Raw genomic sequence first — 14,186 nt, 5'->3', positions numbered from 1 at the left:
CAAGGAATTGTGCACTTGTAGGTCTAAGATCCAATTCCTGCAAGTCTAATTCCAAGCAACCCCCAATAAACTCTACAAGCATACACTTAATTGATAGGCAAATCCATTTTTAAGGATATGCATTTTAATTGTTACTTTGAAGACTGTAACTCTTCCCCCACAAATATATATTTAACCAACAAAATACTTTCTTGCACTCATTATTTTTTACCACTATCCATGAAACACTGACATTTATCTCCTCCTGAAATACACAATGACATGTAGGTATTGACGTCTCATAATGTATCCACTGGCTTGATTAAAGTTAATCTGAAGGAAAGCTGTGGGTTTTGTAACACGACCCAGTACATCCTTCGGTCATATGCGCAGGGTCCAAGCTGTTTGCTTTATCCATGGCAGTGGTACCATTGGCCCTACTGGGAATATCCACATGAACAGAGTTGAACCGCAGTGGATCTCCAAAAACCCACCCTGAAAATCCAAAAGTTAAAATCACCCTGGTATCACCACTGCACTGGGAGACCAGCTTTTCAGCCTAAGAAGCTAGACAGAGTCTTAATGTAGCACATCCCATTTCTTTGCACTGTCCTGTGCGTGGAAAGCTTTCCTCATTCTTTTGCTCCCACCAGAGCAGTTTGACTTACCAAGGGGCAGGCCCAGGGGTCTGGAAACACCTTCAGATTGTTTCTGGAAACATTGAGGATGGTTAGGGATTTGAAGCAGTAAAGGAACAGTGTGGGGAGCTCCACCAATCTGTTGTCAGACACATCAAGTTCTTGCAGTTTCCTTAATCCAATCCAATTAGTTGCTAGAAAATACAAAACACCACAAATTTAGTGAAGGGCTGTCACTCGGGGTCTAATCTTGCATAGTGCTCAGTACTTTGTGGGTGTGAGCCAAAGCCCAGTGACGTCAGCAGAAAGACTATTGACTTCAGTGTGCTTTGGATGAAGATCCCATAGCTGTACTAAGCACCCTCACGACCACCATTGGCTTTGGTGGGTTAGAGGTCAAAGGAAGCCTGGGTGCCCCTTGCAAGATCAGGCCTGGGAGTGAAAAGTGTAAGGGTAACACTGATCACTGGAGCTAACATACCACTTTCCTCATCAAATAACTTTTCCAGATAATTTTTGGTGGCAATGAGTTTTTGAAGTTTTGTGAGATGAAGGAATCCAGAAGGGAGAATACAGAGCCTGTTGATGGACACATCCACCTCAAGTAACCTGCAAGTATGGAAAAACATCCAACAAAGCATAAATAAAAGCATGAGCAATGACTAGTGTTGTATAAAGACATCTATTTTATCACATTTTTAGCTCCCCTTGGGCAGAGGTATGAGGTATGGTTCTCACAAGCCATGGCAAAAGCCACACTTTAAAACATGACCATCCTGATAATTAACTTGGAAATAACTGTATTATAAAGTATGGAGCAGAACTGAGTCTTTGTAGTGAAAAGATAAAACCAAGAAGCTCTTCATCTGCCCAAGGGGCATAGGTTCATTTGTTCTCTTCAGGTTTCAGTCTGTCACACATGCACAACTGATTGATCTGAAGCAGCTCTTTGCACTTGCTATCCTTTGATTTAAGGATACAGCACACACACCTTGTGCATATAATTTCATCGGATGACTGGACGCTGGGCAGTTCGGTCAGCTGGTTGTCAGATAGGTTCAGTTTCCTGAGGTTTATCAGTCCCCATGGAATCACGGATGGGAGGGAGGCCAGGCAGTTGGCAGACAGATCGAGCTCAGTTATCTGACATGAGATATCGATCAGCCAGTCCAGATCCACCCAAGGCAGCTTGAGATTTGACCAACTCACAGACAGTGCCTGTATGCCAAAGAAAGAACAAAAAGCAATTTTAATATGACTCACTTGCCTTATGGTAATAAGCCAGGGCCTGTTACAATACTGACAAATCATCAAGTAGCTGTAAGTGCTTCACTTTCCATGCAACTAGTTTCTAGGAACTCAGATGACCCAGCTATGAAATAATGCATTGATGTCAGAGGCCCTGATCACAAAGCTGCTCCGTGGGCTTCATCCAATGACCCAGTGCCCAGCCTAAGCAGTGGAATCGCTACAGAGCTGGTCCACTGAGGGTGAAGTGGTCTTCCATGAAACCTACACACTCTTCTCTGTAGGATGCAGGGTAGATCCTCAAACCCTGCCCCATCCTATACTGTGCAGGGAGAGGAGCTCTGTGCCATCCAGGAGGCACTCAGATGCCTCAGTGATGGACACAGCCTGAGAACCTAGATGTGGATTCATACTGCAAGTCCTTCTTAAATCCCAGCTTCCCCACCTCTTTCGTGTCTTGAAGCTATACCGGGTCCTTTGCCAGGGGGATCCTTGCACCTCTGGATGTACAGGCTCGATTTCCTCCAAGTGACACTCTTCCAAGGACTAGTTTAGAGTTGTGTGTGTGAAGCAGGTGCAGGATTGCACCCACATCTGAGATGTGGGGTGGAGAGTGCGAAGCACTCAAGGAGTGCTGCCTAAAAGCTTCTGGAAAGGAGACGGTGCAAGCCCATAGGGTAGATATGCTGCACTTGGGTAAAAAATTTCATGCACCAGTGTGGTCAAACTACGGTAACTTACACTAATGCAAGTCACACGTACACGAGAGGTCTGTACCACTGCAGCAACATCGGTCGAGCAACACCAGTCCAAAACTGCCCAGTCTGGACCGGCCCTAAGAGGGAGTTCCCGTAGGAGATTAGCAGCAGTAGAATAAGATTTATCGCTGGTGGGCTGTTTGCTAGAATACATAATATTTTCACATGTATCATTCTTCCCTATCAAACCTTGGAACATCACCAGCTCTGAGCCATTTCAAGGAGTGTTTTACAAAGGCATGTCCAGACCAGGGGAAGAATGAGAGCTGCCCTATTGGAAAGAGTGTTTGTGAACAGGGGAAATTGCTCGTGAAGTTAGAAATAAATTGGCAAAATAGCACCATTTGGGCAGCACAGCGGCCTGTGAGAACAGGACAAAAAGAACACTGCATCCTATTCTTATCAAAGAAAATCTGAAAGTTATTAAAGGCTAAAACAAAGTGGAAGCCTGAACTACCATGAACACTTGGGAAAACGTGACCACCTAATGATCATCTCTGCATTGAAACAACGCATGGGCAACACTTCCAAAAGTGCCTCAGTGACTTGGAAGCCTAAGTGCCATTCATTTGCGTGGAGACACAGGCTGCAAAGAGTCTAAGTAACATTTGAAAATGAGATTTAGGTGCTTTTGAAAATTTTACCCCAAGAGTGGCTTCAGATGCTACAGCAGGGGTGGGGAACTTATGGCCCATGGGCCGGATCAGGCCCATTGGTAAATTTCACCTGGCCCGCAGCACTGGAGCTGCAAGGGCTGGCTTGCCCTGCTGCAGGGGGGTGGGAGGGGGAGAAGTCCTGAGTCTTGGCACTTCTCCCCCGGGCTGGAGCTGCAAGCGCCGGCTTGCCCTGCCTCAGGGGAAAGCCCCAAGCCTCTGTGCCCCCCATGACGGGTGAGTGGCCCGCGATTAATTTTTTTATGTGCGTCAGTGGCCTGCGACAGAAAAAAGGTTCCCCACCCCTGTGCTATACGATATAATGCTAAACCCTAAAAACTGGGATTAATGGAGTGATTCATGAATGCACCACCAGGAGGCAGCAAGCAACTGATAAGCTGATTTCATTTCCTTTTAAATTCTGAATTTATAGCCCCGTGATTTATTTTTACATTTTATTTTAAATGAAAAGGAAATACAAAGGTGGTTTCCAGGTTGATCCCAAATGCTTATTTGGTATACAGAATTCCAGATAAAGAAGAGCAAGTGGTGAAGATGCAGAGGAAAGTGGAATTATTATGAATAATTGTGCAGTCTAACAAATAACAGTAACCGTATATAGGATACATATAGTCCTTTAGACATAAAAACACTTAACAAATATTCACTAACGAAACCTCAGAAACTCCCTGTGAACTAAGAAGGAAATAATTATTATTATCCCCATTATGCACATGGGGAAAATAAGGCACAGAGGGCCATGGACTTGCCCAAGGCCACACACATCACACTGCTGTGTGGCCATGGCATCTGATACAGGCTTCCCCAGTCCCCAGTGAGAAATCAAATTACCCAGGGCATCCAGTGCAATGGTGACTACAGAGCACCCTGTGCAAAGTACATTTCAGAGATTTTGCAATGACACCAAGTGAAAGCAGTTTTATCACAGAGTCTCTTGTGCCTCTCTGTTTAATGGTCTGTTCATTAACAAACCCCAGTGGCTACATTTTATATGTCAGCTGTAAACATTTACTCCCAGCTGAAGCTTGTAACAGCCCAAAAGCAAATTTATTTACAGCATTAGACAAAAATCAGTGGGCACACTTTTGAGTTATGGTATAAAGAGGGCATAAAACACAGACAGGTCTGGGCACCCTCCTCCACTGCCATCATTCCAGAATACAATCAGAAGGATGCTGCCAATTAGTGCTGGCACAACAGGGTTGTGGGAGTTAATAAAACTTCAGCTAAATCATCCCCCAACATGGGAAAAACTCTTCCATATGAGGAGAGAAAACATGGGCAGATAAGCTAGCAGAATTTCTTTTCGATCATTACCCAGATTGCCCCTTCACCAGGAAGAGGTGGGGGAAAGATTCAAACATGTGGGATTCAAGAAGCCTCTCTAAGGCTAGGTCTACACTAGAAGGTTTACCAGCTTAGCTATACCAGCAAAACCTCCTAGTATAGACAAAACTTTTACCAGCAAAAAGTGCTTTGGCCGGTATAGCTTATACTGATCTTATGCCACTATAAGTGCATCTACCCAAAGGCTATTTGCCAGCATGGAAAATCTGCAAAACAATCAATCAAAAAATCACACCCCTAACCAACATTACTATGCTGATAAAAGTTTCTAGTGTAGACCTGGCCTCGGACAATGTTAAGAGGGGACTAGATCACAGTCTGTAAGTACCTCCCTGGGGATAAGATTTCTAATAGTAGAGGGTTCTTTAATCTAGAAGACAAAGGCACAGCGAGATCCGATGGCTGGAAGCTGAAGTTAGATAAATTCAGGCTAGAAATAAATCTGTTATCCGTGAGGGGAACTTACAATTGGAACAACTTCTGCAGGGGATTCTACATCACTTGGAGTCTTTAAATCAAGACTGAATGTTTTTCTAAGTGACATGCTCTGGTTCAACCAGAATTTATGGGCTTGATGCAAGAGTGACCTGGGCCTGGTCTAGCCTTAAAAGTTTTGCCAGCTATGTCAGTTAAAGAAGTGATTTTTTACTGACATAGTCTTGCCAGGGAAAGCTCTAGTATAGACACAGTTATACTGGCAAAAACAGTCCTTTTGCCAGCACAGCCTGTTTTGTTTGGGGAACTGGTCCAAGCTATACCAGCAAAATGATCTTTCTGCTGGTATAAACTGTGTCTACACTAGGAGGGTTTGCTGATATAACCAGAAAACCTCTTATGTGTAGAAACGGCCTGGGTGAAATTCTACGGCCCATTATGCAAGAGGTGAGAGTAAATCATAATGGTCCTGCCTGGCCTTAAAAATCTACAAATCTAGGGAACAAGAGGCTGTCCACTGATTGCCTTGCTCCCCACGTCTCTGACACCTGCATCAGGAGGCAAGACTGGGAATAGCGTTTGAGCTGGTACCACGAAGGTGACCACAGTATAAGTGTCTAGGCAGAAAGACAGACAAGTCATGTGCTGTCTACTCGATCCTTCCCCTAGCCCTGCAAAGCATTTCTCACTCCGTGGAGGAGTGCACCAGGGGCAATGACTCAACGGAAATCAGCCATCTTCTTAGCCTGCCTCCTTCCAGCTTGCTGTGCACCTTCCACAGCAGGAGGCAGGTAAGTGGCAATGCCACTCCCCGCTTTGGTACGAGAGGAGTCTGATCTGGGCCCCTTCCCCTTATGGGAGCAGAGGGAAGAGTCAGATCCCCTATAGAAACAGAAGAATTGAAATATTTCATCAGTTTCTGATTATTATTTCAGTGACAAGGTTTGTTTTCATATAAACATCTGGAGAGGCTAGGCCTGAGAAGCAGAGCCCAGCAACTGCAACAAGCAGTCCTCGGCACGGGACCGGGGGGAAGGGTTTGGAAACAAGGTGGCTGTGTGCCACCTTTGTTCCTCAGTACCTATCCCGGGGCCAGCTGGCAGTCACTTGGTAGCCTCATGATTACTCTAAAGCTACGTCTACACTAGGGGTGGTGATTCCCCTGCTGGTGCGCACACACTGGAAGTATTGCGCGCTCGGTGGGCGCGGACGCACAGGTCGAAGCAGAGGTGGCACGGCCGAGAAGCCCTGCGTACATACCCACTGGTCTCGGGAGGGTTTGTACGTGGCATGGCTCCGTCGGGCCTCCGCGGCAACTACCCATGGGGCTACACGGCTACTTATACCCACTAGCTCTCATCAAAGACACAGCTTTAGTTGTTCTCTGCTGGCTACGAGCCCGAGGGACCATTCCAGCAGGCAAGGAGCACTGGAGCCCAGCAGGGTTCCAGCCAGGCCTAACACGCCCGCTTTGTTAAGGCTGAGAAGCTCTCCACCAGCTGAGGTAACCCCTGGCTGGGGGAAATCCTCCACCAGCCGGTTAAGATGGCTTTCCCCGTGCTTTGTTCTTCTGGAGCAATACAGACTAGGGCGGGAGTCCGGACTGTCCCTGAAACCTTCCATAAGCAGAACTTCCTCATCCAAGTTGCAAAGAACAAAACAAACAGTGAAGTTATATTTCAAAGGTTATTTGAGTGTTAGTAGTCTAAGGTGCCACTAGCATTATCATCATTATTATTATTTATGTGTATTACCATAGCGCCTAGGATAGGCAGTCAAAAATGAGGACCCCCCCTTGGCTAGGCACACAAGGAAAATGTTTCACACATGAGCTTTATGTCGACATTCTAGCACTCATTTTGCACGGAAATTTGTAAGGGTTTCCCCAACCACTCCACTCCAAATTGCTGTGGATGTGTGAAAGACCATTTGAATTCGTGACTTAAACCCACAAAAATACGGAAATCCAGAGTTACAGCCAAAACCCTGGGCTATTGTTCCATCCAAAATGCTATACTTAGGAACTGCAGCCACATATGGGACCTATGTCAGTGCTCTGACATTCTCGCAGTGTTGGGAATCAAGTGCCAGGTGTTAGCCAGCCTGGTTGTTTAGTTTCCATTCTAGGGGAGGAAGGATGGGTTAGTGAAGGTTGTGAACAGGGACCCCAGAGACCTAGATTCTGTCCCTGCTCTACTGCAGACAACTTGTGTGGCTTTGGGCTAGGCTCTATGGCTCATTTCCCTATCTGCAAAACGGGGATAACAGCACTTTGCTTCTTCACAGGGGTGTTGGGAGGAGAAATACATAAGGACAGCTCAAGCAGGGGAAGGGAAGGAGGCAAATGGGGCCCAGCTGGAACCATTCCAGCCCCAGAACCGTAAAGGAGAGCCTTCCACCCTTTGGAGGCACTAGGGCCCATGTGGTAGCCCCCTCTCCTCAGCCACGTGGCTTTTTGGAAAGAAAGGGCAGAGAGAAACCGGACGGAGACTGAAAGGGCACCGCAGCTGCAGAAAGCTGTTCAAGCAAGGGGTGATGGACACTGATGGGGTTGTCAGACTTTTTTCTACAGACCTCATGCTGAGCATTCTCCCTGCTGCGCTGACTGGCTGTTTGCTCCAGCCCCTCCCTCTCTCTGTCTCTCCCTTGAGCTAATCCCCTTCTAACACAACGCCTCTGAGTGGACTCAAACAACAAAAGCAACAAATCATGGCGCTGACACGACCTTTGCCACCATCACATTGTTCACGCTGCTTCTGTGTTCTGTCCCCTTCCTCTGCCCTTTGTCCATCTTGTCTCTTTAGATTGTAAAAAACTAGGGGCGGACTGTGTCTACGTTTGTACAGGGCCTAGCACAATGTGGCCCATTCTCAGTCGGCCCCTAGGCACTACCCTAAGCATAACAAATAATAATAGATAGAACTACCATGCTTCTGTGGGTGCAAGAAAGACCATGTGTCTCATCTGCCTCTCATTCGTGTCTTACCCTTCTATTACTGTGTATCATTTACAAAGAAAATGCACAGTCATGATCCTGAGGTTATTTAATGCTCTAGAAATCTATCACTGTAGCACTCAGGCTGACTTCCAAAGCCACCTAAGGGATTAAGACCCGAACTGGGCGTCCAAATCCCCTAGGCATCTTGAAAATCTTGGCATTAAGCTTTTTGTACTGACTTGTCCTTCTGATTTTGGTTCTTGGACTCACAACGTTCTCATATATGAGCCCTGGAAGCCAGAGGCATGAGTCAAACCTTGCTGTCTGGCTTAAGCTTAGTGAGCCAAATGTATCCTTAGTGTACACACATTAAAATCAATGGGGTTACAGCAGGGATGAATTTGGCCCTGGATTTTGTGTTTGTATGGTAATAAGTTGAAACAAAACTTGGCTGCAATGCCATCAAGAAAGGAGCTTTCTTTCCTAGCTAGCACTTAATGATCTCCCCTAGCTTCGCCGGCAAGCCTGTCTCTGTGAATGTCGAACTCTCAGAACCCCAGGGACTCGAATAAACAAGCGTAGAGTGGCAATGCATTGGGGCCACACAGCTGTTCTGTTACTGGCTCCACAGAGTGCGCCCGATGCTCTCAAGTCCTAATAGACTAACAGTCTCTGTACACAGCCTGCCCGTGAATCACTTACTGGTTTCAATACCACCAAAGAAGGCTTCTACAGACTCCTTTCCTCCTACCGTGGTAAGCATTTTGCAATCATCTGACCCCTTCCCAGTCTTGAAAACTAACTGGAACTAGTCAGGAGCAGCCTGCTGCTTCTAAATGGAAGACTTTGGTTACATTATGCATCCACAATCGAAGGAGGTGTAGGATAATTGGCTGGAGTTTTGCTGTTTGTCCTATTCTGTAATTTCCTTTCAATCTTGGCAAGCAGCTGGCTAGTTGATTCTGCAGAAGTATAAAAATCCTTTCTAGCTAAATTACTTTCTAAAATTCTTTCCTAGTTAAAATTCTTCTGCTGGGTGTGGTGATGCTGATTTACTAATTACTAATGAGCAAATAGTATTTACTAGAAACCTAGGCTGTCTGATAAGCTCTTGTACCTGTCTAATAGACTGCCACTCTTGCCATGGAAGGGACAATGTAAGGATTGTAGGCCCAATGCCAGAGTGACGCTGGGGCGTAGCCAGTGAAGATTTCTGTAACAGCAGTGGAGCAATCAGCATGGTGAAGAAGCCAGAGAAGACTCTCTCTCTCTCTCTCTCTCTCACACACACACACACACACCCCCTGGCAAAAGGGCTCATTAGGAAAGTTGCAACAGTTTATTTTGCTCTTTTCCTATTTGTAATGGAAAAAAATATTCCTGACACTACATGCAGCTGGAAAGTTAGATATATCTGTGTACAGACCACGTTCATCTGAATGTCCGGAATCTGTGGCCTGCTCAACCTACGCTTTAACGCAGTGGATATTTTGGTGACTGCAACCTGTTCCTATATAAATGGAGCGTTTCCTCTTTCTATTGTGGCAGTGGCTGGGTGGATTTTTATATTAGGAAAAAAGAGAAACAGGCTTAAGAAAAGTGAGAATTAGCCCTTCATCTTTCTCCTTCTGTAGCGTGATGGAGTGAAAGCACGTAGAGCTCTGAACAGCATTGCGGCTGTCTGAGAGGTACAGTAGGTGTAAACAGGCTGTCCTAATAATAAAATCTTGTATGCATACTAGGTGAAATTCACTGCTGTGCAAAGGGCCAGCACCCCCTTTTGAGCACCTAACTGGGATGTTTTCCATCCTCTGAAAGCAAAGATGGAGTAATCTCTTTTCTTTTCTTTTTTTGTCCTGTCCTGAGACTAAAAATATTACCACCTGGTCTGCCTCACTCAAATGGAGAGAGTTAGTCTCCAATTCCCATGGGATGTTATGGAGTCTGGTGCCAAATTGCCCACTGCCGATCTTAGTGGTTGCTGTTGTCTAGTCCTTGCTTTAATTAGAGGAAAGAAAAAGATAATGTTTACTTTCCTCCTCCTTCAAGCTGGGCTTTGGGGGCGTATTTGTCCAAGCCCGGATTCAGCAAACCATCTCTAGTCAGGAAAGCACTTAAGGACGCAATCAACTTTAAGTGCACACGAAAGCGCTTTCTTGAACTGTGTCGTTCCAGTTATTCAAAGATCTGAACTTCGCAGAGACATCAGGCCAATTTCATGCCTGGCAGGAGTCCTTTGATGTCAGGGGATTTACACTAGGTGTGAATTCTGGCCCAGTATATCAAAGCTAATTCAAACAGAAAACCTAAAATATTCAACATACAAAAATAAACAGCAACCATGAGAAACAGGGCCAAGTTTCTGCTAATCGATTAATCATTCCAAACTCGTCTCTTCTTCATTCTTGGTGTAACAACAGCAAAGTATTAAGCCATTTATAACAGAGCCTATGTTAAATATTGTCAGGATATTCACAAGGAAAACAAATTCCTGTACTGCACTTCAGACCTGTATTCTGCGATGGGATATCCACTCCGTTGGAAAGCACCTCTTCTGTACAAGCACGAGTATGTTACTTAGTTGTCTCAGCTGCTGTTCAGGCATTGCTGGGCTTAATTAATCTCCTTTTATTCATCTGTCATCAAAAGCTAAGAAATCACCTTAGATTCATCCCCACTTTCTTCCACCTCCACCTATGAGACTTCCTTGGGAGTCTCATATAAAACTATTTTGCTAGCTCCAGACTGTAATAAAATGCCCTTATCTCTACAGAAACTCACCTGCTGTTCTTGTGACATATGACATCCAGCCTCTTTCTCACATTACATAATGCAACCCCTAAATTTACAAGCATCAGCCTCCTGTGAAGCTAGTAGCATATAATCACAGAGCTAAAGTGACAGCTTGGCCAGGAGCCTAAACTTGAGTGTTTTGCACAGGACAATTTATTGCTGCACAGTAAGCTGTGTCCTGTGCAATTCTGCAGTCTGGGAAACCATCACTGTTTTGGTGACAAGTGTTCTGGCAACAAGTGTTTTGGCGTAATCTGTTAAAAGAACAGCTTTATTGGAGATTTTACTCACTTTATGTCATTCCATTTTGATTGCAGACAAGTATAAATTGGGCCAATGTACAGGCTAGTGAAGTTAAAAAAAAGGCCAAGGGTAAATCCTGCATGACTTTACAAGACTTTTAATGGACTGTCAATAATGCATTTATAGTACAATATTTATATGCATAGAACAATTTTTTTAATATGGTCTGTGTGTGCACATGCAATTTTTAAGTGCGTGCACTTCCACAAAGAGTTGTTGGTTTTTTTGCTCACTATCACCTATGCATTCAACTGACAGAAGTTGCAAAATAAACGCTATTTGTGTACACAAACAGGTATCCTGTTACCTGTCTGTGCAAGGTTGTACGCACATAAATGGCGTCCTCCCCAACACTCCCCTGATGATTTGGTCCACAGAGATTTTCTATATTTCATAGCTCTTGGGTATTTTAGTGAGGGCTACACAGACTTTGAATGAATATAAATAAAATCATAGCTCGGAGTTTCCAAGGAACTTTCGGGAGCCAGTGTCTGCGATTTGTGTCCCTAACTTCCTTTGAATATCCCAACCCCAGTGCTTTATACCTAATATTAAGTTCTAACAGGTGGGTTTGAAAATGTGAAGAAGGATGTACAGTGCAGTTCCTTTCACCGGGCAAGCTAAAAACAAGCCCTGAACTTGCAAGAATCAATCTCATCACCAGGCCATATAAAACTGAGGCAATGTCTACATTACGGAACCTATGCTGGCATAGTTATATCAGCATAGCTCTGTAGTGTAGACACAACCCAAACAGACAGAAGGAATTTTTCTGTCAGTGTAGGAACACCATCTCCCCAGATGACAGTTAGCTATACTGATAGAACCCCTCTTCCACCAACAAAGCTGCGTCTACACTAGGGGTTTTGCTGACATAGCTGATGTAGCTATGCTGGTATGACTTAAGTGTAAACACGGCGTGAGTAAGGCACAATTTAGCGTTCCTAATTAAATTAAGAGAGTCGGTAAATCAAAGGGCAACTGGGTAAAACAGAATTGACATGTGTGGATTGAAGTTCCTGTCTTGTACAGCTTTATCTCGAGTAGTCAGAGGGAGCTCTGGCAATCACATGGAGAAGTGTATAACACTAGAGGCCCTTTATTTATTAGTATTTCATATCTATAAAGCCAGAATTGAGGCTCCATTGTGCTAAGTGCTGGGCAAACAGCGGCACTGACCCTGCAATGGGATTTGTATAAGCAGAGCTTTTTGCCAATGTCATCTCCCTCACCCGATTTTCTATGACCTGATGAAGAACATGACTATTAAAGGCTCAGGGTTAGATATTTATTTTTAGCCTCAGTTATCTAAATATCAAGGGAGAAGGAAAGTGATTTGAGATCATTAAGGTGCTGGAGTACTGAGAAAATGTTCTATTGATCATCTACATACCTATCTATGTAGCTCCGAAAGCAGGTGTTGTGGGACATAACCCAATTTTGGATAAGAGGGAACTGTGGATAACTGAAGTTGAAATAATGAAGAGGATAGTGTAGTCAAACAAGTATGATAAAACAGTGAAATATAATAATACTTTGCATTAACACAGCATCTTTCATCTGAGGATCTCAAAGCAATTATCACAGGTGGGGAAACTGAGGCACAAGGCTGTTAAGTGATCTGCCCGAGGCCATGCTATACGTCACTGGCTAAGTCATGAATGCCCCCCGCCCCGACCCCAATCAACCTAAAACTTATTAGCTTCTTATTCACAGAGGAACAAAATGACTGCACCCCATATACATCCTACCAAAAAAGGCATATAAAGGACCTGAGCGTGGAAAAGTAAATATGAACCATTTTATTACAGCAGTGACACCTGGCAGCCTTGACTGACACCTGGGCCCTACTGTGCTAGGCACTGTACATGGACACAGTAAGAGGCTGCCCTGATGTTGTTACAATCTATATAGACAAGAGAGACAAAGGGTGAGAGAAAAGAAGCTCTATTGGCCATATTTGATGGATGGGGCACTGAGGCACACAGAAATTAAGTGACTTGCTCATGGTCACACGGTCAGTCTGTGACACAGCAAGGAATTGAATGCAGGTTTCTTGAGTCCCAGCCCAGTGCCTGTACTACAAAACCAACCTTTCCTTTCCCAAACACCATCATAGTTCATGCATAACATTAAAATGACCAAGTGGAAATGACTATATATATATTGTGGCTTGCAAAAGGATATCGTTTAATGGACCCAATTATTTATGGCTTATACTTCATCATTGACTTGTAAGCTACTCTGTAGCAGACATAGTGTCAGGTTGCTCTGTATCTGATAGCAAACCACCTCTTAGATGAGAAGAAAAAATACTCATTGCACAATATGCAAAGATAAGCATCAATTATTAGTATGATGCTTTCTTATAACACCTTCTCAGAAGACACATAAATGGCTACTTACTGTTTTTGCTGGAGCGCTACCAGGTAGTAAGATTGTTTCTATGAAATATTTCCTCAAAAGGTGCTTGCTAGAATCAGGACTGTCCATCAGGATGTAAGAACAAAAACAAGCCCCGTTCTGAAGTAAAAACACAGCTATATCTTCATTCCCTTGAAAGAAAAGACAGACTATGTGTACTCTTGTTTTCAAAAGGACGAAGCCACAAGGAGCTATGGAACTAACCCTTTAAAAAAAAACAGTTTGGGTGTGCAAAAAAGGAACTGCACTAAATAAGCCTGTTTCCTCTAGCTATGCTCCTTGCTACAGTCAAACCTTCAAAACATTGAACCAAGTTTGGCTGCTGCTTCATTTTTAGCATCTTGTAAAGCTGTATGTGCGGCAGTGTTGTAATATACATGATGTTCATTCCAGATCCGATCTAGGTTTCAAAGAGTGTATCTGATTGATATATGTTTGTTTATGAGGTTCTTGCTTTGTTTAAAAAAAAAAAAGAAAAAGAAATTCTAACTAGACAATTGAAACAGAGAATTTATTATAAGAATTACCACTGGAGGAAGTTCTGAGTCTCCCATGATTTGAGTTTACTCCATTTTGCAGGGCTCTGCCTTAAATTTGACAAAAGGCTCAGGGCCAAATTGACAATGGTGTCAATCCATAATAACTCCAG

General features: G+C 44.1%; 1 protein-coding gene across 4 annotated transcripts in view; it reads right to left on the bottom strand.

Moving 5' to 3' along the window:
* LRRK1 (leucine rich repeat kinase 1) overlaps positions 1–14,186 on the bottom strand; it is a 105,744-nt gene that overhangs the window by 59,005 nt on the left and 32,553 nt on the right. For all 4 annotated transcript variants that reach the window (XM_077828354.1, XM_077828355.1, XM_077828357.1 and 1 more), the window contains 4 exons: positions 13,520–13,668; positions 1,609–1,835; positions 1,099–1,226; positions 648–811 (listed from right to left, as the gene is read on the bottom strand). In XM_077828354.1, the coding sequence (XP_077684480.1) occupies positions 648–811; positions 1,099–1,226; positions 1,609–1,835; positions 13,520–13,668 (668 nt within the window). The remainder of the gene's footprint in view (positions 1–647; positions 812–1,098; positions 1,227–1,608; positions 1,836–13,519; positions 13,669–14,186) is intronic.

This window comes from Eretmochelys imbricata, chromosome 10 (genome assembly GCF_965152235.1).
Source record: "Eretmochelys imbricata isolate rEreImb1 chromosome 10, rEreImb1.hap1, whole genome shotgun sequence".
Classification (NCBI taxonomy): domain Eukaryota; kingdom Metazoa; phylum Chordata; order Testudines; family Cheloniidae; genus Eretmochelys; species Eretmochelys imbricata.
The sequence above is the reverse complement of the archived record's forward strand: the minus strand, read 5'-3'. Positions and strand labels throughout refer to the sequence as shown.